Source organism: Pyxicephalus adspersus, chromosome 5, assembly GCF_032062135.1.
Source record: "Pyxicephalus adspersus chromosome 5, UCB_Pads_2.0, whole genome shotgun sequence".
Taxonomy (NCBI): domain Eukaryota; kingdom Metazoa; phylum Chordata; class Amphibia; order Anura; family Pyxicephalidae; genus Pyxicephalus; species Pyxicephalus adspersus.
In genome coordinates, this window is record NC_092862.1 from 83,998,031 (window position 1) to 84,023,698 (window position 25,668).

A 25,668-nucleotide genomic window follows, 5' to 3' on the forward strand; every position below is an offset into this window, starting at 1 on the left:
AAACATTTCTGTAAAAAAAATACAGATATTTAATTCTGATACCGCTTGCAATCTATCAAATCGAACAGAAAAGTTTCTGTATTTCTGTAAAAAAAATACAGATATTTCATTCTGATACCACTTGCTATCTATCAAAATAAATATAAAAATGTCTGTATTTCTGTAAAAAAATATGGATGTTTAATTCTGATACCACTTGCAATCTATCAAAATGAACAGAAAAATGTCGGTATTTCTGTAAACAAAAATACAGAAACTTAATTCTGATACCACTTACTATCTATCAAAATAAACGGAAAAAAATTCTGTATTTCTGTAAAAAAATACAAATAATTTATTTTGATACCACTTGCAATCTATCAAAATGAACAGAAAAAATTCTGTGTTTCTGTAAAAAAAACAGATATTTTATTCTGGTCCTACTTGCGGTCTATCAAAAAAGCTAGAAAAAGTTCTGTATTTCTGTAAAAATACAGATATTTATTTTTGATGCCACTTGCTATCTATCCAAAAAGACTTACTAGTTTCTATAGTAAAAATACAAATATTTAATTATGAATCACACAGCTCCATTACAAGTGATATAGGCCTCAAAGTAGATAGATGCAGAGGGCCCTGAGGGAGGTGCTCGGTAAAAAAAAATTAGCCAGTTACACAGCTCCATTGCAAGTTAAAGACCTCATAGTAGAGGTGGAGGGCCACAAGGGGGAGGAGTAGATAGAGATGCCGAAGGCTTTGAACGTGCTTTCAGATAACTCTTTCAGATAACACACTTGTGGCTGGGCAGGCAAGGATCTGAATGGCATGTTCTGCCAGCTCCGGCCACTGCTCAAATTTGGATACCCAGTAGCCCAGTGGGTCCTGGCTTTGCAGGTTGCAGATGTCCCATGTAGAGCTCAGGTATTCCTGCACCATGACTGAGTAGTGCTGCTGAGTGTCATTGGCAATTGCTGCACGACTGGCGGCTGGCTTGCTTCTGCTGAAAAAAAGCCTGCATAGTTTTGCTTAGATGACCTCTACCGCTGCTGCCACCCATGCCGCCTAAGGCAGTTGTTTGGCTCCCATGGCTAGTGGAACTGCTATAGGGATCCCTGCTGCTGCTGGCAGCCAGAAAGGCTAAGCAGAAGTCCCTTACAAGCACTTCTTGGTAGTGCTGCATTTTAGGTCCCCTGTATTGGGGCAAGATGAGTTGTTGTATTTCAGGCTTGTAATGTTGTATCAGTAATGTAGCAATCCAATAGTCGAGAGTCTTTGTTTTTATGTATTGTATGCGTGGATCTTTGGCTATGCACTCCTGCATGAAGGCTGTCATGTGGCTCAAACTACCCACAGCTGAGGTAATTCTAGACCCACACTCCTGTGGGTTGAACAGCAGCACAGGGTCGTCCTCCTCCGCCTGGTTTTGCCATCCACGGAACATGCCGCCTTGTGTTTGGGTGGATGGGATGCCATATACCCTTAATATCCTCCTCTGCCCCTTCCTCCCCTTCTCCCATGCCTGCAATGTCCTCTTCATCCTCTTCCACCTCCTCCTTTTTCTGGATTTGTGGTGCACTATGCCTACTAGGCACGCATGTCCGAGATGATATTTGAAATGTCATCTCTTGATGCAGTGTCGTGTCTGAGATCCACCATCATATGTTCCAGCAGGCATATGATGGGGATGGTGTCACTGACACAGGCCTGATCTCTGCTGATCATCCTGGTCGCCTCTTCAAAAGGTGACAGTACAGTGCACAAGTCCTCAATTTGCAGCCACTCCGCAGGGCTGAAGAAAGGTAGTGTAGGTATACGCCTGAAACGAACAGACTCTGCCACGTAATCCACCACCGCTTTCTGTTGTTCAGCCAGCTGTTGCAGCATGTAAAAGGTGGAATTCCAACGTGTGGCCACATCACAAATTAACCGGTGCGCTGGCAGGTTGAGATTTCGCTGTAAATCCACCAATCTGGCACTGGCTGTGTACGACCGGCGGAAATGTGCTGACAACTACAACGCCGGGCTGCCAGCAGATTGGACCTGTTGTCACACACGACCTTGCCTGGATGAAGTCTGTTGGGAGTTAACCATATGTCCTCCTGCTTCCGCAAGGCACTTAGAATGGCTGCGCCCGTGTGGCTGAGGGAACCCAGGGTTCGCAACCTCAGGACTGCGTGGCAACGTCTGAATTGTGCACCGAAATAGGAAACTGCTGGTTGTTGCTGGTGATGAACAGATGTTGCCAAATGGGAGGTGCTGGTCTCCACGGCAAAGTGTGCCTGGAGGACGAGGTTGAGGCACAAGAGTCAAAGGAGGAGGTGGAAGTGGAGGTTGAGGAGAAGATTGCATGGTGATGTGCTTTGTGCGGAGGTAGGTATGCAGGGGTTGCTGCAGCTGCATATTCCCCTGCTGCCACCAAAGTTACCCAGTGAGCTGTATAGGAAATATATCTTCCCACTCCATGCTTGCTCAACCAACTGTCGGTTGTCAGGTGCACCTTGCCAGAAAATGAGTGCTGCAGGGCTATGGACACATTGCTCTGCACGTCTTCATGCAAAGCAGGAACACATTTTTCTGCAAAATACTTTCGCTTAGGCATAACCTACTGTGGGTTCATGCAGAGGAATGCGTAACGGAACGCATTGGAGTCCATCAGCCCGTAAGGGAGGAGCTCTAACGCAATCAGGTGTGCAATTGCCACATTGATTAGCTTTGTTTTGGGGTCATTTGGGCCATTTTTCATCTTGCGCTCCAGCATCTAGGGGCATGGAAGGTTGGATGCTGCTAATGCTAACCACAGAAAGATTGGACGATGGGGTAGAAGTTCTGGGGGATGGCAATGATACCTGGTCTTGACTGCTAGCAATGCGATAAACAGCAGCCGATCTGCGTTGCAGCTCCTGCTCACCGCTGGTGGAGCCTGAAAAAGGTAATGCTCAGCTACATGCCCCACTCAAATTGCTGGCAGCAGCACGGGTAACTTTGGTGGCAGAAGGAGGAAAGGCAGCAGAGGAAGATCGAGCAATTTGAACTTGCTTCTTTGGCGGAGGTGGTCGCACAGAGCTCTGTGCTTTGACCAGGTGTTCCCACCAGGTTACCGGGTGTTGGCTTTTTAAATGTGTGCTCATACAACTTGTTCCAAGTTTGTTTGGGTTTTTGACTCCTTTCAAGTGTTGAGCACACAGTTTGCAGATGACCATAGTGTTGTCATCACTATGGACATTAAAAAATGCCCACACGGACGAACATCTAACTGGGCCGAAAGGTGCTCTGGAGCTGGTGCTCGTGGTGGTGGTCCGTGGTTGTTGAGGCATAACTGTGGTGACAGGCAACTTCCAACGATGGACAACTATGACTTGCTTCACTGGTACGTGAAGAATGCAGAGTGATGGCAGCTTTTACCCTGTTCCTCCCTCTCCCCCTTTGAGGGCGCTCTGCAACCTCCTCCTCCTCTTCTTCCTCCTCTTCTTCCTCCTCTTTTTCCTCCTCTTCTTCCTCCTCCTCTTCCTGCCTATTATGATCTCCTTGCTCGCCCCATGTCGGATCAAGGACATCATCAACAGAAGAGACAGTTTCCCTGTATGTGCCGAAAGGAAGCAGCGGCCTTTTGGAGCCAGTTTGAATTGGCTCATCTGGCTCGGAGTGTTCTGGTGAAAAGTAAGTGGGGGGAAAGCCTGTGAACTGACTCTCTTCTACAGATGAGTGAAACAACTGAGCATCTTGAAGGATTGCTTGTAGCTCCACCTCTCCAACCCATCGGTGGAACTCCTCTACATACTGCTGTACACAAGACTTTCCAGGCTCTGATGAAGAACTGGGAGGAACAGGTGTATCATGGACTGTTTGGGACACCTGTAAAGCCTGTGTCTGGGACAGGGATGAAGAGAGGGGGTACAATCACTTGACCCAGGCTGGGTCATGTACTCCACTACCTCTTGTTCATGATGTGGCAATAATGGATGCCCACCACCAACAGCAGCGCTTCTTGTTCTTGGGTCTGCAGCTAAAAACAAACTCATACTGCTTTGCTTGCCACCCCTGCCAAAGCTGCCCTTTCCTCTTTGGCCAGACAATGTAGATGGACATGGACATTGTGTCCATGTTCTATCTTTCCCCTATACTTTGTTCCAACTTTTTAATTCCTGGCTTGTTAGAATTTCCAATTTTTCCATTTTTTTATATTGTACCCCAACAGTCCAGTGCTGTGTATTTTAATCCAACTCCCTAGTGTTCCATGTTTATTTGTGTAATCCCCTGTAGTATTGTAAAATTGTGATCAATGTGGTGTAACAAGTTAGGCTTAGTTCATATTACCAGTAAAAAACTGGACCATTTACCCCTCCTGAGTGACTACTTGGCAACTGCTGGGCACCTGGGATTGGTAACAGGCGGTAAGTGCTGGCCACGTGGGATTGGTAACAGGCGGTAAGTGCTGGGCACCTGGGATGGGTAACAGGCGGTAAGTGCTGGCCACCTGGGATTGGTAACAGGCGGTAAGTGCTGGGCACCTGGGATTGGTAAATCCGCATGATGTCCTTGACATCTTCTTTTGAATGTGTCTGATTTGAAAAAAAAGACAAAGTTGGTATAGTAGGGATTAGTAGGAAAATGAGTCCATCCACTAACTATATTTACTACATTTTTTATATTGCTCTTCTAAAATCTAGATTAGACAGTTTATACACATAATTCAATAAATCATCTTTATCAATGCCTAGCTTGTTTGTTTTTGTAACTTTGTCAATATGCAATGAATTGCTTGTTAAAAAGTCTTAAACATATTTTTGTATGGCTTAAGAGATAGTGTTAATCTTTACTACTTTACTTAACCCCCTATATACCTTCCTTGATGCCTTAAAATTGTTTGTGGTGGCATTTTAGTGCATATAACTGTAGGAACTTAACATGCATTAAAATATTTTACGTTTCATATGAAAATCATTTTTTTTTCCAGTTATGTGCTTCAAGAATTGGTGGACACAGAGCGAGAATATGTGCGGGATCTGAGTTATGTGATTGAGGTAATTCATAAATATTTCCAATATGTCTGTTTTTACGGTATCACAAAGACCTCTTAAAATTTGGATATTATTAAATGATAATAACCTTTACCAGATATGTATCAGAACCATTCCAGGTTTGCTTGAAAACACAGATTGTGACCACAGAGGAAAGTGTAAGGAGAATGTTAGCTATAAGAGGAAACTGAGAAAGAAAGAGAAGGTAGAGTGGGTCTGATGGTGGACAAAGTGGTAGAAAAGCCTGTATAATATCGAATAGTAGTTGGGAGGAAGTGTGGAAACAGAATTGGGGATGTCATCTGCTGATATTCCACTTAGAGGATGCATACCTAAAGCGTGTCTTGGACGGAGATTCATAAAAATAGAACAGAAAAAGAAATAGTGAATTATAGACTATGAGTTTGTTGCACACTTTACATGAGGACATAATACCATCTACTGGTGGCCACCAGCAACCTTGCTCAAAAGATCATTTAGGAACAAGTAGCCCATCATACACAACTCAAAAATTCATAATTCTTCAGAATTTAAAAGGGGTAAATAGGATATACAAGACAGTTTATTTCATTTTATTTTTTATGTTTAAAAAAAAAAACACACCATGGATGTATGTATTCACATTATTTACCAACATTTCTATCAGTTTTTGCTTAATTATTATGGCTTAATTTTGTTCCCTAGGTATATGCTTGAAGTAAAGCATTTTTCTGTGTTCTTAAAAAAAGTTTAAATGTGGATCAATTTTTATTCAAGTATCTACAGTGACCAAAATCTTAAATACACAAGTGTCCCTGCTATATTCTCCACACATTAACATCATTTTTTTGGCTTCCAGATCAGTTGTCAAAAGCAGGAAGCTGTCAGTATCCTGCAATATAAAATACTCCTGTATATAATCCTGTATATATAGTTTTACGCTTATCCCTCTCAGCTTTTACTACAACCTAATATTCCATCAAGACTGGGAATTCCCTCATAGCTTCAAATGTTTGGCTTACAAAAATAAATAAAAAATCAAAGATAAATAAATTGTTAATTTTCCTATCTCTAATTACTACAAAGTATTTCAAGACCTTAAAGAGCACCCTACATAATCTTTGCATCTCAAGGCTCAGGGATACCCTGTACCTATTTCAAAGCTATATGTTAAGACGAAGTTTACCAGGTACTATTACTATAACTTACCTTTTACCACAAACCTCCACCTCCACTGGGAAAATAAGTCCAGTACTAAACCCACCTACACACAGAGTGATAAGATATCTAGTCCTCCACCTAAAGGTGCTCAGTAAATGCAGGTACAAGTTAAAAACTCTTATTGAGGGGGTATCTCATCTCACCTTAATCTAAGTTCCCTACCATGTCCACAACCACCCTCCCAGCTTCCAGGTTTCAGTGGTGGAACTGACCCAACAGTAAAAGCTTCTTATGATATGATTCAATATGATAACAGGGTTGTACAACAAGGGCAATCTGCTCAGTATGATAGATGTCTGTAAATTCAAAAGTTATTTAGCACATATTAAAACATTAAAAAAAAACTTTAAATTGGCACACAATTTTAATTAATTTACTAGCTGATTGCTTTTTGGTGATATGCTATTGTTGGTTTGTTGATGGTATTTTGTATTAGGGAAATCTTTCAGATATAAATGTCACAGGAAAAGTCTTTAACAAAACATTGATCTATGTATGTAAACAGTTTTTAGCCCATGTATGTATGGAAACTTGAATGTATGAAGATGTCCCTATTAGAAGACAATTTCCCCTAAGTCCTGTCTTGGTGACTAGTTTAAACCAAGTGAAAGTCAAACAGCAATATAAACTTACATATTTACAATAAAAAGAAAACAAATTGTATTGTAAGAATATTTACCAAGCCCTTTAGAATTAGGAAAGAAAAAAAATGAAAATGTCTATTCATGTTTGGAAGGTACTCTATTTTGCTATGCTATGGAGCTATTTATATATGGCTTGGAACTTATTAGAATAAATTGTATTCTAAATTGTATTCTATTCTGTATAAATTGTATTGTATCCCAACACAGAGTGGAGAGCGATCCCAACACAGATTGGACAAGAGCAGCAGGTGTGATTGAGGAGCCTATTAGATGAATAGATGGATAGTGAGAACTATTTCCCTAAGTTGCCATACAACTAATAAGTAGTTGGTTGAATAATGAACTATTAATCAACCACAGTAAGGTCATATCATTATGTTAATACTTATGCTTAACCAATATCACTTCATAGTGCTAGCTTTCCTCAAAGTGATAGACATTCCAATATACCATGAGTATTAGTTGAATCATTTAACATGGCCAAAGTTTAAATGAAAATGGTTTTCTTATGTATTTGGTCAGTACAACATCTAACTATCAGACATAGACTCAGAAACAAACATATATAGGGGCCAAGAAAAAATAATTGCCAATTACAGCAGTAGGTATATATCAATGCTTGCCAGTTGGATATAGCCATAAATAAAAGCCAAGGAAACATAACTGCCATTTTAACAACAGGTATATCTCAATGCTTATCAGTTAATTCAAGATGGAAGTAAAAGCACCAGTAATCTCCATGGGGAATGCTTTGTTCATAAACTAGTATCCTACATGCTGCACTGTCCATACTAAGCTGCTTCTACAGACTCACCTCTACTATGGGGCCGCAGGACTGGCATCTCACACGTGTGGAGACCCGCCTCTGCAATCACAACGTGACGCAAGGAGGAGCCACACCCCTTATCTCTTCAATGCATCATCCGACACACTGGAGAGTTAAACAGGCTTCCCCTCGCCCTTTGCACTCGGCAGGAAGGGGAAGTCCGTGATGTCATTGCGGCACCAAGGGACACCCAATACACGGACCAGCAACAGTGCAACCCCACAATAGGGGTATATATGGTGGATAGTAAGTGAACAAAACGTGGGTGTTCACCAAGTAGATTAAAAGAACGGATTCATACAAATCAAAACAAACATATATGACAATTACATTGTCAAACTTTTGGTGTTTACTAATAGATATATGTGAAGAAGACACAGCTTCTTCATCAAAGGTAAAATGAATACAAAATAGTATACAGTACTTCCACTGCTCAAAAAATAAAAAAAGGGAACGGAAAAGGAAAAAAGGGGGGGGGAGGGACAAGGGAGGGAGGGAAGGGCATGGGGAAGAAAGATAAGGGGAAGGAAAGAAAATTAAAAGTAAAAAAGAAAATATTTTTTCTTGGCCCTTATATATGTTTGTTTCTGAGTCTATATCTGATAGTTAGATGTTGTACTGACCAAATACATATGAATACCATTTTCTTTCAAACTATGGCCATGTTAAATGATTCTAATTATACTAATGGGATATTTTGGAATAACTATCACTTTGAGAAAAGCCAGCACTATGAAGTGATATTGTTTAAGTATTAACATATTATGACCTTACTGTGGTTGAATATTAGTTCATTATTAGACTAACTACTTATTAGTTGTATGGCAACTTAGGGAAATAGTTCTCAATATCCATCTATTCATCTAATAGGCTCCTCAATCACACCTGCTGTTCTTGTCCAATCTGCTGCTATAATCGCTCTCCACTCTGTTTTGAGATACAATTTTCAACTGCATAAAAATGTTTATTGCATTTTGGTTATTAGTGTTGCACAGTAGTGAGTATAATGCTAAAATTATTTGTAAAATAATTTGTAAAACTGGTATCTTATAAATTGTTTAGAATTGGAAATATCATATGTGTTGTTGATTATATAATATGTTTGTAAATCGTAGGTCTCTAAATATTTTGATTTATCCTGAAGAAGCAACTTTATAGTCACAAAACGTGTCGATAAAGATTACTACAATTAAGAGACCACATGTTAGAAAGAGATCCCTGTTTCAGCGTTTAGGAAAAGAATTTGTGATGATAATACTTTTTTTTCGACATTGTTTATGCTGTACAAACAATCGTAGAAATTTTTATTGTGGTTTTAAAATTGTTTACTATTAAAATATTTATTGTTTAGTTTTACTTTATGCCTAAAAAGTCCCATTTTTCTGCACAAAATAGGAATGCATATAATGTGTAAAACATGTATAGTTACATGTTTTAAGGGGTGGTGCATTTTGATGCAGAAAAAAAAAAGCCCTGTATTCTCAGAAACTTCTGAGCAGTCGACAGCACCAAAAAATATGAATCATGGTACCCTGTTCTAGACAACATCTCCAACACAATTTCAATTTATTGGGGAAAAAATGGTGTTGTCGTTCAGGGGTCCTATACCAGCGGGACAGTATTTTATACCCTGTTTCCTGATACCTATTACTGACTGACGCTTTATGTACTAGCTGGAGGATCCTCTCTCTGGGAAGCATCAAAAGTGAGGTGAGGAGTGAAATCTGAGCCTCTGAAATCTGAGGAAGACGAGACGTAATACACTACCAATATTGTGTGTCTAGAGTACCCATTTGCTAGACAGAGTTCAAAAGCCAAATTACCCATTTACCCTGTTGCAGATAATGAAGAGCTCTCAACAATCCAGATCATCCCAGCCTAGCCAAGATGGGATCTTTGAGACCTGGAGGAAAATACCGACAGGGATGAGGGAGAATGGGGAAGGAGACAGACAATCCTTAAAAAGACTTTTTGTACAAAGTGACCAGGTCGCGCAGATGGAATGGTGCAGACAAAAGTCTGGTTGGTCTAGGTCTGGAAGTCATGGCAGGGCCGCCAATAGAATCTAGCAAAACTCTTGCACGATCTTAACCCACTGTTTTTTACATGTGAGTGTCTGCACCAGTCCAGGACACAGGCCATATGAGAACAGGCCATATGAGAATATGTATAGTACAGAACATAATTCTGGATCCCCATCCCTCCCTCATTATAAACAAAAAGTTTTCGACTAAGTCTGTGCCCCAGATAAATCTGAAAATCTTACAATGAAGCAAACCAGGATAATAGTCAGGTTCGTAACCCCCTATTTTTATATCGGTGTTCCACCTACCCCCCATACGTTCTTTCAACTTTCTAATGCCTACCACTTTAGTATGTCCAGTTTTTCTGTTTTTGTATTATGCCCCAACTGTCCAGTGCTCGTGTATTGTGGCACAACTTCCTTGTATTTTATGTTTCAAGAGCACAATCTCTTCTAGTAGTGTAATAGTGTGATCAATGTAGAGTAACAAGTTAGGCTTATTCTAAACCAGAATGCCCAACAGGTGGATCGAATCTACCGGTAGATCGCAAAGACAACGCGAGTAGATCGCGGAGCCCTGCCTTTCAAAGTCCAAGTTTTTATTGTTAGTAGATCATTTTGACTCGGTCATTTTACAAGTTGCTTGCAAGCCAAAAAAGTGTGGGCACCCCTGTTCTTGTGTATTCTATTTTTAAACATTCGTCTTTAATGTTTGTTTGAATTGTGGCCCGCAGGTTTTATTTTAATGTCCACAGTGGCTCCCAGATGAAAAAAGGTTGAGCACCACTGTTTTAAAGGGTTTACAAACTTTCCAACACCACAGCTGCAGAAGTAAAAGAATTAAATAAATTATAAACTTTATTGTGTCATCACCCCAATCCATAAATTATCATCAATTAAATATCAGAATTTATTTCATACTTAAATGTTATCTGTCTTTGATTAAAATTGATACCGGGCTCATTATGTTGTACAATGTATTAAAAATAAGGTTTTATGACACATACAACCTCCTCTTGGTTAACTAAGGCTGCTATCACTGCATCCTACTTAGGACATGAAATAACTAAATACTATTTTGATCTGAAAGATCTTCTCCAGCTAATACCATATATGAAGATAATTGTGAGATTGTAATTGTAAGAATAATATGATTTTTTTGTTTTGTTTTAGGGATATATGGCACTTATGAAAGAGGATGGAGTTCCCGATGACATGAAAGGAAAAGATAAAATTGTTTTTGGAAATATTCATCAAATTTATGACTGGCACAGAGAGTATGTATCTTTTTGGGTCATTCTTTTGTATTTACACATATTGTATTAATATAACAACCCAATTAGAGTAGTAGAAGAGTCATCTTGCCTTCTAGCTGTTTGATGCAGTGTTAGTACAAACATGTTATCAAAGATGCAACAAAAGCAGGACCAAATGACCCAATTGGTAGAATTCACCAATTTAATTTGATATTTAACCAATTTACTAACCAGTGAGGTAGCTGAACCTGCCATATCATGCCAGTTCTGATTTTGGATTACAAAGCTTATTAACTATATTAACTTTAAAAACTAATCGGGGACAACCACCCCAATTTTTTTCTGTTCTGTCACCACGTCCCCAAAATCGAGTAAATGATAAATCCAATATGAACAAAAAGAACATATATTTTACATGTATATGAAATCCATTATGAAACATGCATACATTCCTAAAAACATACAATGGGCCTGACTTATTAAAGCTCTCAAAGTTTATAGAAGATCATTATAGATCAGTCTGGTGATACAGCAAACCTGGAAAGGATTTGGTCAAGGATTAAAAACATTTGCCAAAAAATAGTAAATGATTTTAGGAAATCCATTTCAGGTTTGCTGGTTCACCCTTTATAGCCCATGTTCTCCAGTCTTGGAGAGATATAATGAATCAGGCCCAATAAATCCTAATTTACTATATATAAATCATATGTTATCTTAAAACTAATCAAAACACCATTCAGATTCCAGAATAACCTATCTATATAATATGCAGTATCGCTTTGTGTGGTTATGTATATATTATGCTTCATATTCTGATAATTGTTTTCATAGCTTTCAAAAACTTCCAATCATCATATATCAATCATTTGGATTTTATGTTTTAATCCCATATTTAAGATAGAGGGGTGAGGCCTCTGCCCAATGCATTTTGCAGTGTGTCTGATTCTTTAAGACATAAGTCCCCTGTACCCAACATCACCTGAGCACACACCACAGCCATGGCCCTGGCTGTCTTGAAATATGAAAGTTTGAACATTACGGGAATCATGGTATTATGACTTTTTACTGTAATTTTAAGGACATTTACTTCATAAAGTAAGCCACATGTTAAAATAGTTGGTGCCCATGACCCAGTGATGGCATATAATGGTACAAATTTATTTTATTTTAGTATTTTTTTTTTATTGTTCTAAGAAGAAATCAAGTAGAATCAGGCCTTACAACCTCAGGGACACATCTCACTTTAATGAATGTCCTGCTGTGTACAAATTGTATTTTAGTATGCTTTTAGTGTACTGTGCCAAGTAATGGATGTGGGGAATTTTGGTGCATTACAGTTGATATGTTAGGTTTGTGAAATGTTTGGGGCCAATGTCTGCTCTTGTTTTTCTTTTACATACTTTTTTTTTTATTTTATTCTATGCTACTACACACTACTCAGTTACTTTGGGTGATAGGCATGATCTAATTGCAGTCTCCCTTGTATTTGCTGTGCTGGCTACTTTTGGTCCTGTTTTTTACTGGCCTTCCTCAATCACACCATAGATGCCTTTTATCAGTAACCACCACCACACCAGCTTTTAGAGTTTTTATTGGAATTTTTATGCCTCTTACCTTGCTTTTTTTTTTTTGCTCTAGATATTTACTCCCACACATGGTACACTCATGAATCTACTGCTTGGCCAAGGTGGTTGTTAAATGGCTGAACAGCTCTGCTCCATACTCATTCTAACACACCTGTTGAAAGCAGAGCCAAGCAAAGTCTCACAACAACGCCTGACATGCACACATGGGAGCTCAAACATTGTTAAAAAAAACTACTTTCATGTTACTCTGGAATGGAGCAAATACTGGGGGTTTGATTTATTTGTAGACAAATATCACATAGTACCCAGATTTTGTACAGACAAAACAGTAATGAAAAAGATTATTTTATTAGGAATAACAACCCATGTATGAAAAGAACTTCACAAAGGAATCACAAATAAAAGATTTACCCTAATAAAGACATTAAAGGTATAAACAAATCTGTGCTGGATGTCCTTCTGTTATATTTTATGGCAAACAGTAGAGTCCAGGACAGATTTATTTAGGAGATGTCCACAGTGCCAGCACAACACAAGACTAGTAGAGCCCAGAATTTATACACCAAGTGCCACCAGAAAACCAAGACTGGATAGATGTGTTCATGAAGAAAAACCTTCCAGCTTTCCTAGAAGAAAGAAAAAATAATAGAATGATAAACAGTAAATATTAAAATGAGAAAATAAAACATAAAACCCAGTGAAATTACCAAACATACCAAAGCACACCCCCACAAAAAATTCATAAAAGCCAAATGCTCTTAGGTCATACAGAGACAAACTACACAGATCAACATGTCGTTTTCATAATCAATTTTATGTGGGCTTTGTAGTATTTTTGATGCAGATTTCAAATCTGTTTTTCTAGCACGTCTGGTTTTTGTGATGCAGCTAATTATATATTGTGTGAAATTCGTTATAAATAGCCTAACATATTAAAACATTTAACAACAGTGTTCTTTTTTAAGGTTAGAGACCGCACTAACTGCCATTGATTTCATTTGTCTTCATGCCTAGAAATTGCTTTATTAATCCAGAACTTAAAAAGATATACCAATTTTTTTTGGCTGTCCACTTGGTGACCAGGATAAATCTTGGGCTCCAAATGTCATCTGTACCGGTTGTTTCAACGGACTGCATGACTGGCTAAATAAGTGTAAAGCAGCAATGCCATTCGCAATCCCGATGGTGTGGAGAGAACTGCGAGACCATCTAATTGACTGCTATTTTTGCTGCGTCAACAAAAGTGGATTCTCAGGTTAAACTAAGCAAAAAATTGTATATCCCAGCCTTGATTGTGCAATTAGGCTTGTTGATGATTCAATGCCAGTTCCGGTTATCGCCACATGATGGACTTGCTTCTGTAGAAGGTGATGAGGAATGCGCTGGGGTTGCAGCCAGTTACAACCCCCATTCATCTGTTCCTGGCCTATGAAGATTTAGAACCAGAGACCTTTCCACAAGCAGAGCTGAATGATCTCGTTCGAGATCTAAATCTCTCCAAAGACAAAGCAGAACTTCTTGCTTCAAGGCTTAAACAGAAGCACTTGCTTGCAAAGCGTGTAACTGTAACTCACTACAGAAAACGAAATCATAACTTGACAACATTCTTCACTAGTGATGGCTCACTGTGCTACTGTCATGATATAAATGTACTCTTCAACAGTTTGTCACAAGAGGGTGTTCCATCTGAATGGCGTATCTTCATTGATTCTTCTAAAAGAAGCTTGAAAGCAGTCTTACTGCATAATGGGAATTCCAAACTACGTTTGCCCATTCCGTTAACCTAAAGGAGTCCTATGACAACCTGTTAACCTAAAGGAGTCCTATGACAACCTGAAGTTACTACTTGAAGCAATCCAGTATAAAACACACCAGTGGAACATCTGTGGGGATCTAAAGGTCACTGGCTTGCTGATGGGAATGCAAGAAAGATTCACAAAATATTGCTGTTTCCTATGCCTGTGGGACAGCCGATCTACCAGAGACCATTATGTCAAGCGTGATTGGCTACCAAGAGATACCTATAAGCCCGGAACAAGCAGTGTCAAGTTTCTGCCTCTGGTTCTTGGTAGCCAATCAAGCGTGATTGGCTACCAAGAGATACCTATAAGCCCGGAACAAGCAGTGTCAAGTTTCTGCCTCTGGTTGATCTGCATAAAATATTTCTGCCACCTCTCTATATCAAGTTAGGCTTGATGAAGAACCTTGTAAAGGGCATGGGTAAATCAAACTTCATGGTTTTTTTCAGTACCTTGTTGAGAAGTTTCCAAACATAAGCACTGCAAAAAAAAGCTGAGCTAGAAGCTTTGGATGCATTCAGGTGGCTGTGTGAAAATTTCCTGGGCAACGATAAGCCCTCTGCATACAAGGAAGGAGTTCAGCATCTGCTTGATTCATACCAGAAACTGGGTTGTCGCATGTCATTAAAAATACATTTCTTGCACTCACAACTAGAATACTTCCAGAAAATCGTGGTATGGTGAGTGATGAACAAGGAGAATGTTTTCACCAGTTAATGGAGGACCGCTAACACGGTTTCTGGAATGAAAGTATGATGGCTAACTACTGCTGGATGCTGGATCCAGGCAAAGTACACAAGAAAATCATACTCTTAGGCGTTTCTGATGAAACAATGGTACCTGACACTGTTTAGTAGATCTATACCAGTGTGCCCTATTTTACTTCACACTGAAGATGTATAAACATTCACTTCAATGGTGCTTACGTTTTAGTACAAAATTCATGCACATACAATGTTAACTATAATAGTACTCATAACTCAGGAACTGTACATGTTAAGGTAAAACTGTAAACAGATCTGAAATCTAAAAAAACGATTTAGAAAAGTTTGCTGTGGCTTCTGATGATTATCAAAACTAATTTTTTGATGAGCTGTGCTATTAACACTCAAAATTCAGATTTCATGTGCACAGTTGAGTTTGAAATATAGTTACATAGTTACATAGTAGGTTAGGTTGAAAAAAGACATAGGTCCATCAAGTTCAACCACTAGGGAAATTCAGCATATCCCAGATATAAAACCCTATAAGACATAGTTGGTCCAGAGGAAGGCAAAAAAACCCGGTACAATTTGTTTCAACAGGAAAAAAAATTCCTTCCTGATTCCATGAGGCAATCGGATGTTCCTTGGATCAACAGTCACTGGTATTTTTACTTTAAAGCCTTAATACCCAGTCATATTCTTTGCTTCTAGAAAAACATCTAGCTTTTTCTTAAAGCAATCAATAGTAGTTGCTGAAACTAATTCCTGAGGGAGCTGATTCCACATTTTCACAGACCTTACAGTGAAAAATCCCTTCCTTATCCGGAGCTTAAACTTCTTTTCCTCCAGACGCAAAGAGTGCCCACTTGTTCTTTGTAATCTTCTCAAAGTGAATAACGGGGAAGAGTTCTCTATATGGACCGTTTATATATTTATACAGGGTGATCATATCCCCCCTTAAATGTCTCTTCTCAAGGGAGAATAGATTCAGTTCAGCTAATCTCTCCTCATAGCTCAGCTCCTCCATTCCTTTTATTAGTTTAGTTGCCTTTCTCTGCACTCTCTCCAATTCAACAATGTCCTTTGTGAACTGGTGCCCAAAACTGGACTGCATATTCCAGATGTAGTCTGACCAATGCTTTGTTCAGGGGCAGGATAATGTCTCCATCTCTGCAGTCTATTCCTCTTTTAATACAAGAAAGTACTTTACTAGCTTTTGATATTGCAGCTTGGCATTGCATGCTGTTATTAAGTCTATGATCTACCGGAACCCCCAGATCCTTTTCCATTTCTGACTCCCTAAATGTTTTCCCCCTAGACAGTATGAAGCCTGCATGTTGTTAGCTCCCAAGTGTATAATTTTACATGTATCTATATTAAATGTCATTTGCCACTTTGCTTCCCAATCAAACTGTAATCCAGGTCTGCTTGTAGATTATAGACATCCTGTATGGACTTAATTCCATTACATAGTTTGGTGTCATCTGCAAACACAGAAATGGTACTTTTATTTCCAAACTCTATATCATTTATAATGATGTTAAACAGTAAAGGTCCTAACACTGAACCCTGGGGTACACCACTAATAACCTTAGACCATTCAGAGTATGAATCATTATTTTAAACCCTCTGGATGCGATCTTTAAGCCAGTTCTCTATCCATTTACAGATTGACTAAACCTATGGACCCTAACTTGCATGTTAAACGTCTGTGGTGTACAGTGTCATATGCTTTAGCAAAGTCAAAGTACACTATATCAACTGCTATTCCACTGTCTACCTGTGTACCTACTTCCTCATAAAAAGAGAGTAAATTTGTTTGACAACTTCTGTCTTTCTTGAAGCCATGCAGACTATCACTTATAATATTATTTTATAGCAGAAACTCCTCTGTGGTTCTTTATCAAACTCTAAGACTTTTCCAACTATGGACGGGAAGTTAAACTAACCGGTCTGTAGTTACCTAGTAACGACTTTGCTCCCTTTTTGAAGATAGGAACCACATTGGCCTTACGCCAATCCATCGGTACTTTGCCAGTGACTAAAGAGTCTCTAAAAATTAGAAATGATGGCTTTGAAATAACTGAGCTCAACTCTTTGAGGACACATGGATGTAATCCATCAGGTCTTGGTGCTTTGTCAACCTTAATTTTTCCCAGCTGTTTCTCAATCATATCTGTTCTGTGTACTTTGGGTTCAATATTGTCTCCCAGTCAGAGTCACAGAGAGACACCCTTAATAATGGAAAATTTGCTCTCTTAAAATTTATTGTCTTTATCTTTCCTGTTTGTGCTTCCTGTTTACAGCTTACATTAAATGAAATCATATTATGGTCACTGCTACCCAGATTCTCTTTTATTTGCACTTATGTTATAAGCTCTGCATTGTTAGAAAGAACTAGGTCCAGCAATGTATCATTTCTAGTTAGGGCTTCTATAAAATGTATCATAAAATTATCTTGTATTAGATTCACAAATTTCCTTCCTTTTTGATGTTCCTGTGGTGCCATTACTCCAGTCAATGTCAGGGTAGTTGAAATCTCCCATGATTAAAACACTTCCACTTTTTGCTGCTTTTTCTATCTGTGCTAGCAGTTGATTTTCTATTTCTTCCTTAGCACTGGGGGGCCTATAGCAGACTCCAATTATAATTGTGTGTTATTCAACTCCACCCATAATGCCTCAACCTCATTGCTTGTTCCATCCGCAATTTCTTCTTTCACATTCACTTTTAGATCACTTCTCACATACATACAGACACCACTACCCTTTCGTTTGACTCTGTCTTTACGAAAGAGAGTATACCCAGCAATATTGACACCCCAGTCATGCAAAGAACAAAGCCAGGATTCAGCAATACCAACTAAGTCATAATTCTCCTCACTCATTAAGGCTTCAAATTCCTCTATCTTGTTTGCTAGACTTCTAGCATTGGTGAACAGGCTATTTAAACCATTGCTGCTTTTACTATCATTGTTTGCCAAATCCTTTTGTTTTTTAGTACAATTAGTACTGCACAATCCAATGTTTGTTTGTAACATGTGAAGCTCCTTACAATTATCAATAATCCTCCCCCCAACTATCCCCAATCCACCCACCACTAGTGTGTGACCCCTGACTAACCTTTCTGCCACCTTTCTTGATCGTCTTACCCCTCTCTGTCCTAGTTTAAATATCCCTCCACAAAACCCCCTTCATTTAGGTGAAAACCACCTCTGGCATACAGGTTGTACCCCAATGAAATGTCAGCCCAGTGCTCTATGAACCCAAACCCTTCCCTTCTACACCAGGACTGAAGCCATGCGTTTAGCTGCCTAAGCTCCCTCTGCCTTTCTTTTGTTGCGCATGGCACAGGCAATATTCCTGTGAATAAAGCCTTGGAGGTCCTTTTCTTCAGCTTGAAACCTAGTTCCCTGAACTGATTTTAAGGATCCTCCATCTTCCATCTATATTGTCATTGGTTCCAACATGGACCAAGACAGCTGGGTCCTGTCCAGCCCCTCCCAGTAGTTTGTCCACTCGGTCCACTACATGCCGAACCCTGGCACCAGGGAGACAGCAAACCATTCGGCTGAATGGATCCGGGCGACAAACTATTCTATCCGTCCTCCTGATCATAGAATCCAGTATGACTACCAATTGTCTTTACCTTCCTGCGTTTCCCTCCCCACCACTACTAGATGTGCTGCTCCCCCGGCTGATAGGGGTAGCAGTAACATCTAGAGTTGCCACCACTGGGTCTGCCGCCTGCACATCTTCACATAACTTTGTAAACATGTTGGGGTGCTCAAACACAGGGCTGCCTTTCCTTTTCTAGAGGTGCCTACCACTCCCTCTAGTTACATTAACCCAACTCCCTACATGCTCATCCTGACTACCCCTCCACCCTCCACATATAAACCATTAACTGCCTTCTTAGTGAGCAGGAGACCCCTCTCAAGGTGACTCATTGATTTCAGTGTTGCAATGTGCTTCTCCAGCTCTCCAATGCGAGATACCAGAAAGGGGACTTGCTCACATTTGTCACAGCTGTATTCACCTAGGAGCTGTCGCTCCATTTGTGCATACATGTGACAGACTGTGTATACATGTGACAAACTTTCCACTTTGCTACCACTCATTTTCCCAGTTACAATTTTTGTTTACAAGGAGTTATAAAAGTTTACTTATAGTTTGTGGTTACTATAAGGATTTACCTCCTTTTGTTTTCAAATTCCTGTTTTTTCCAATTCCACTTGATTAAAAATCTACTTGTTTCACAAGCCAAACGGTGAAATATGTTCCTCCCAATTAGCTATTGCTTTTAGTTACAATAAAAAAAAAATGATGGTTGCTTTTGTTCTCTAAAAGTGATGATGCACACTGATCTCACTTATTTTATTTTTTACATTGATATTTGTGCTCTCTGAAAATATTTTTGATAGTTTACATAATTGTTTCTTAACCAGGGTTCCTCCAGGTGTTATGGTTTCTCCAACTGTTGCTAGAGGGTCCCTTAAGCAATGATCAATGTGTTGCTCCCTAGTCAGTTTAACTGACACGGATTTTTGTTTGTCTACTGGTCGTCATTATAGGAGGTATCTTCTCCACTGATCAACACACTACTGTGAGCTGTGGATATAGTAACTAATGGGGATCCCTGTAGACCAAAAAGTTATTACAAGTGGCTCCCCCATGTTTAAAAGGTTGAGAAACACTGGTCTACATTGGTCTACATTGGTCTACAACCTACAAAGTGTAACCCACAAAAACCCAATAGATACAATAACTCAAATCTCACACAATAGTTAATTAAAAAATTACAAACAGGAGATAAGACTCTTGCTGCGTTACCACCATTGAAAAATCTTGGATTATAGGAATTTTTTGGCCGTTTATGACTCTTGCTTTTTTGTAAGCTGACTGTACACGTTACTTATCCATAAAATGGAAGAATTTAGCAATGACTGCTCGTGGTTTTTCATTGGTGGCAGGTTTTTGTGCCATTTATTTATTTATTTATTTGAAGTCTCAGAAAGATCATCAGATTTTAGAAATGTCCAGGAAGTGAATATTAGAATGAGTCTTTCTTTCTAGATCTTTATATTGCTCATGTAAGGATGAAAGTAGAATTTTTTGAGATACAATGGCTGATAAATGTTCCAAAAGTTTGTCCTCCAGGCTACCAGTTCTCTGCTTTATGTCCATGATGTGTGAAGTATGAATGGTGATTACCTGTTGAGTGGTGTATGGCAATAAAATTTTGGAGTAGTTACTTGGAGTGGAAACTTTCTGGGTAATAGAGTTATCTGAGGACGGTAGGAGAGCAGACAAATTTGAAGATGGAAGTAAATTTGTGCCACCTGTTAATCACAACCAATAGGCAATTATAAAGAGTTGGAGGAAGCTTCATGCTCAGTGGAACAGGAAACCCATTTAGTTTTGTTTTATTTACCCATGGTGGTGTAGAATCTGTGAGATAGTTGTACATATTTTGTTGGGTTAGTCTGTGGAGATAAGCAGTTGCTGCTGAGAAAAATGAGAGAGGAACAAACAGAGAATCAAGAGAGAAGGGAAGATAGGAAAGGTGTGTTTGTGTCCTGTGTCCCAGAGACTGCTGAAGATGGTCCCAAAAACCTGCAGAGGTGAGAATGATGGTATTTGTGGTCACTGTAGTAAATATAGAGATGGTACCACCAAGTCTGTAGTGTACACTAAAAACATTTGGTGTAAGAAAGAAAAACCCGAGAAAGGGGGCAGGAAAAGTCAATATGTAGAAATTGATGATCGGTGCAAAAGGTAATCTTGCATGCCACAATAGATCTGTTGCAGATACAGTAAAGAAGGGGTCTTCTTTAAAGGGAGAAGATCTCCCTAAATAATTTAAGGGTGAACACTTCAAGCAGGCCTCTCGTGCAATCAGTTCCTTGATACACAAGTTGGTGATCTGCAATGGTGTGGATTCATTGCAACCAACTCCTACCTCAAGTGGAGTGCTGGCACTGTACTGAGTTAGTCTATAAGGGAGGCATATTTACACTCTTCAGTGGAGCAAGGTGGCTCCCCTGGTAAAGAGTAAATCCTGGATGCAGCATTTGTAGCACAAATGAGCCACGCTGCAAATACAGCTGTGAGGGTGTCAGGGAAATTGAGGTAAGCAAACGGGTAGCAAGGGCGACGACAGTAGAGGAGGTTTTCCAAAGCTAAGAAACCACAAAGAGACTTTAAAATTTGTGAATTAAACATCAACACTGAGGAGCCTAGCTAAAACACAGTCACTATCTTGGGGTCTACCCGTGGAAGTCCCTCTTCTTTTTTGAATTCTCAAGAATTTGAGTCTTAAACCAAAGCATACAAAAGGGCAGGCTGTAGCATAATACTGACCTGTGTCAAGGATCTTGCCCACAATATGACAATGCCACCTAATGGAGAATGTCAACAGGCGAGGTAGAAACATGTGAAAATGGTGGATTAAAATAGACACTTCAGTAAGGGGGTATTTTTGAAAAAAAAAATAATTATCCATTAACCACCTGGGCGTTTCACTGATGTCTGGATTTCTGTACCAAAAGCAGTACACTGTTTTTCATGAAATTTTTTTTTTTAAATTGTAGACCTGTAACTTACAGAAATATGTCCGAACAAGGGTCTAGTAGATATCCTGAATATAATAAAGTTTGAAACACACAATCATGTAAAAAAAAAAAAATTAACTTTAATAATAAAATTCAATAAAAAACACAAAATTCAACTTAAACAAGCATGCATAAATAAATGAATATATATGAATGAATGAATAAATAAAAAATACTGAAAATTCAATAATTCGGTATACTGTATAGTAATATATTTTTCTAAATCACCTCCCTAGTGTGGTAAATTTTAAAACGTCAACGTCACATACCAATAGACAAAACCACATAAATATATTTTGTATTATTTTGTATTGGATTGGATACAGGACTTTGTATTGGAATCCAATACAAAATATTTGAATTTGCCACTACGACCCCCGTCGACAGGCGTATGCACTGACATTATCAGAAATCGCAGAGGGACGCGTACACGTACGCCGGGTGTTCTAATTCTTTCCGTACTTCCATGCAAAAAGGAAAAAAAAATTTTTTTGCATGGAAATTTATTTTAGATTGTAGGCTATAATTCTTAGGCATGACTCACCGAAATATGTCCAAAATTTAATAAATTTAATAATAAACTTTGAAAAAAATTTTTTATAAAACATTCTAAAAAAAAAATCTTTAAAAAAAAAAGTGTATAATGCAATGTAAATGTACAGTAGCTTATATAATATATAAATAATACAATTATATATATATTATATAAAGATTTCTTTGTATTGGACTCAATACAGCTTTTTTGTATTGAGTTCAATACAAAGTGATTTGAATTTTCCAATTTTTGTACCTTGCAAGAATAATCTGTTTATCACAGGTACCAGTTACATGCACAGATCATTTGAAGTGTCCATTTAAATGTAATGGCTCCAAAGGTGTATCTCTGCAGCAGCTGCTTAACCCCCCTAGCGGTAAACCCCAGTGTGACTCGGAGTGGCTTTTACATGCAAAAAGCGGTAATCCTGAGTCACATTCGGGGTAACTTTAGAAGACCCCCTTACCTTTGCCCCGTGCTCCAGCGGCGATTGGGTTGTGATGCCCGGGTGCCAGTCCATCAGGGGGCGTGGCCGGGCGGAAAATTTAAAAGCAAATTACTGAGTAATCTGCTTTTAAATACCACCCAGGTCCCGGCCACGGCGCTGCTCGCATCAGCAATGAGATGCGAAGCACTATGCAGGACTTCTGCATTGTGCTTCACATCTCACTGCAGATGCGAGCAGCAATAGCAAATTCCAGGGGGGACCTTTGCTATTTCTGCTCGCATCTGCAGTGAGATGTGAAGCATAATGCAGAAGTCCTGCATTGTGCTTTGCATCTCTCTGGAGATGGAGAGCAGCAGCTCCAGTGTCGGGGTGAGGCGGGCGGGACATCCATTTGCATCACCCGGGAGGATGTGTCATCTTCCGGGTGATGCGAGTGGTGATGTATTGGGGGGTGTGTCCGGGCCGGAAATTTAAAAGCAGATTAAAATGTAATCTGCTTTTAAATGGTTTTTACAGTACAAAAACACCACACAACATGAAATAAAAAATAAAGAAGAAAAAATAAAAGTACATTTTTAATTTTATATTTTATTTTAAGATTACATTGTTGTCTATTTCATTATTTTTTAAAAATTATTATTTATAATTATATGTTATATTGTAATTTAGGATTATAATATATTAAATAAATATAATTATCATACCTGGGAGTTAATCCTAAGAATTACAGGCCCACAATATAAACAAAAATTTCAATGCAAAAAAAATAGGATCACTTTTTGCATCAAAAAACTTACAGAATTAGAATGCTAGGGGGGTTAATAATGTCAGTATCCGTCCTAACACTTTTATCCTTATCGGCCTCTTTTTCTCAAGGACACAATCTTCCTGCTTGCCTTAGACTGTCCTGGATGGTTTTGTGGATGTTCAAAATTCAGACCTTGCACTAAAATGTGTGGTTTATAAAAAGGTCTATATTATTTGCACATATGAAGTGGGTAGACTCTTAAGATTACTACAAATGTTGTGGTGTTATATGAATTTATCATCAAATGTAGTCAATAAATCAAAGTATATATTGCAAATCTCAATAAAAACCAAAAATTTGAATATCAGTAGAAAGGGTTGGATGTCCCTTTAAATAAATTTCAACTTCTCAAGCTGGTAAATCCTCAACCAGTGCATAGGCCAGTGCCTGATATATAAATGAGCTCAATGGACTGTTGCAGACCATATAATGCACGTGAGATCAGCATTGTTTGTTTTTGTTTTTTTTTTAGCGCACACATTCTGTAAGAATTCTCATTGCACTTTACATCTTAAATTATGTTTAGTGAGAAGAGATTTTGTATAAAATTACAAATCTCTTCCTTTATAGGATTCTATGGAGGCCTGGGAAAGACTTCTAGAATGGGTAGACATCCGACCCCTGGGGTGAGGGGTTGCGCTGGTTATTGCTTACTACTGCAGCAGTAGTATCTGTCTTAGTATAAAAGGAGACGCTGAGCACCATCTTGCCTATATGCTCCTATTTACTTATGGAAGTGTAAAATTCAGTATGGGTAACAAAAAAAAAAAAAAGAAAACATTATTCCTCTGCAGCAGTCCACCACAAGTATGCTTAGTGTCCCTTGGTTACTGCTAGCCCATTGCATAGGGAAGAGCTGACAAGAATGTTGTGGAGTCTCAGAAAAGCCTGTGCAGAGATTTCTGAGCAGTAATGCAACCTAGTGTCACGGTCCCTCCCCTGACTTAGGTTAGAAGATCTGTGAGACAAGCTGCATGTGAGGTTATCTGACAGTCTTTTTGTTTTCACTGGTTTCAGTGTTGTTGTTGGTAATGACCACACCTCTTGTCTCACCTGCAGCTTGTGGTCATTACTGGTTCTCTATTTAGTCTGGCCTCACTTCATGCTATGCGGTTGATATTCACTGCTTGGATGTGGAAAAGCTGGTGTGTTGTCCTCTCCAGAGTTCCTGCTCATCTATTTTCTATTGAAGATAAGTTGTACTGCTCTTGGTGTTTGTTGTTCTCTTGTGCTCGTTGTTACTAGGCCTCCGGGAGATGCTGGTTCGTTCATCTGGGAAGAAACCAGTAGTCCCAAACCCTGTCAAAAACGACATTTCCTATGATTCCTTACACTGTGTATCACAGATGTGTGTTTTTACACTTAGTCTCAGCTCTCTAAAGCATGATAGGGTTTCAGCTAAATGAAGACATTCTTAATGGAGTATCAGTTGTAGCCACATGTATGAAAAATATGCAGTTCTCTGCAAAGGATATAAAGTATTTATAGAGATTAAATAAACACAGTTTTAGAACAGTGCAAGGAAGGAATGTATCAATAAAGCGGACCTGAACTAAAATTGTTACCCTACAAAAAAGGTAAACTTTCTGTCTCTTTCTGTATCCCCAGAGCCTCCCCAGGATACCTCATCATGGATACTGGGAGGCTTCTGTCATGCTCAAAAGGAGCTTTTTCCTCAATGTGATTAAAAAAATGCAGATCTCAAGCATGCGCAGTGAGATTGGCAATCTTTTTTTCCCGCATCTATATCACTAGATCTCGCGCCTGCGCAGTGTGAGATTGGGTGACTAAGGAAGAAGGGCAACAAAGATTGTGGTTCCTGGAGCTTCCTCCACACCAGGACGACGCAGGACCCGATTCAGCATACCCCTGGAGGTATCGACAGATCTACAAAGGTGAATGAGTTCCCCCCCTTTTAATTCCACTTTAAGTCATAAAAGAAACATAATTCATCTTCATCCAAATCACTTTAATTCTCACACATGTAAATGATTTATTGACTATTGCAAGTTTACTGGAAAATTTTCAAATTCATGGTCTGTCTTTCTAATGGATCTAAAAGTGCTTCACATTTTTAAGAGAATTGCAAAAAAGTTGATGAGTTTTGTAATGACCTTTTGGAATCTAGTTAGAATCTATTCACATTTCCTAGCTGCAGCTGGTAGGGCCTGCTCTCTTTTTTTCTGTAACTCTACTTTCTCAAAATATTACAGTATGACTGCTCATAAA

At 39.0% G+C, this 25,668-nt stretch overlaps 1 protein-coding gene across 1 annotated transcript in view; it reads left to right on the top strand.

The window, feature by feature from the left end:
- TRIO (trio Rho guanine nucleotide exchange factor) overlaps positions 1–25,668 on the top strand; it is a gene marked incomplete at its 5' end in the record, with an annotated part of 463,708 nt that overhangs the window by 372,860 nt on the left and 65,180 nt on the right. The window contains 2 exon segments of the mRNA XM_072411970.1: positions 4,934–5,000; positions 10,864–10,967. Coding sequence (XP_072268071.1) covers positions 4,934–5,000; positions 10,864–10,967 — 171 coding nt within the window.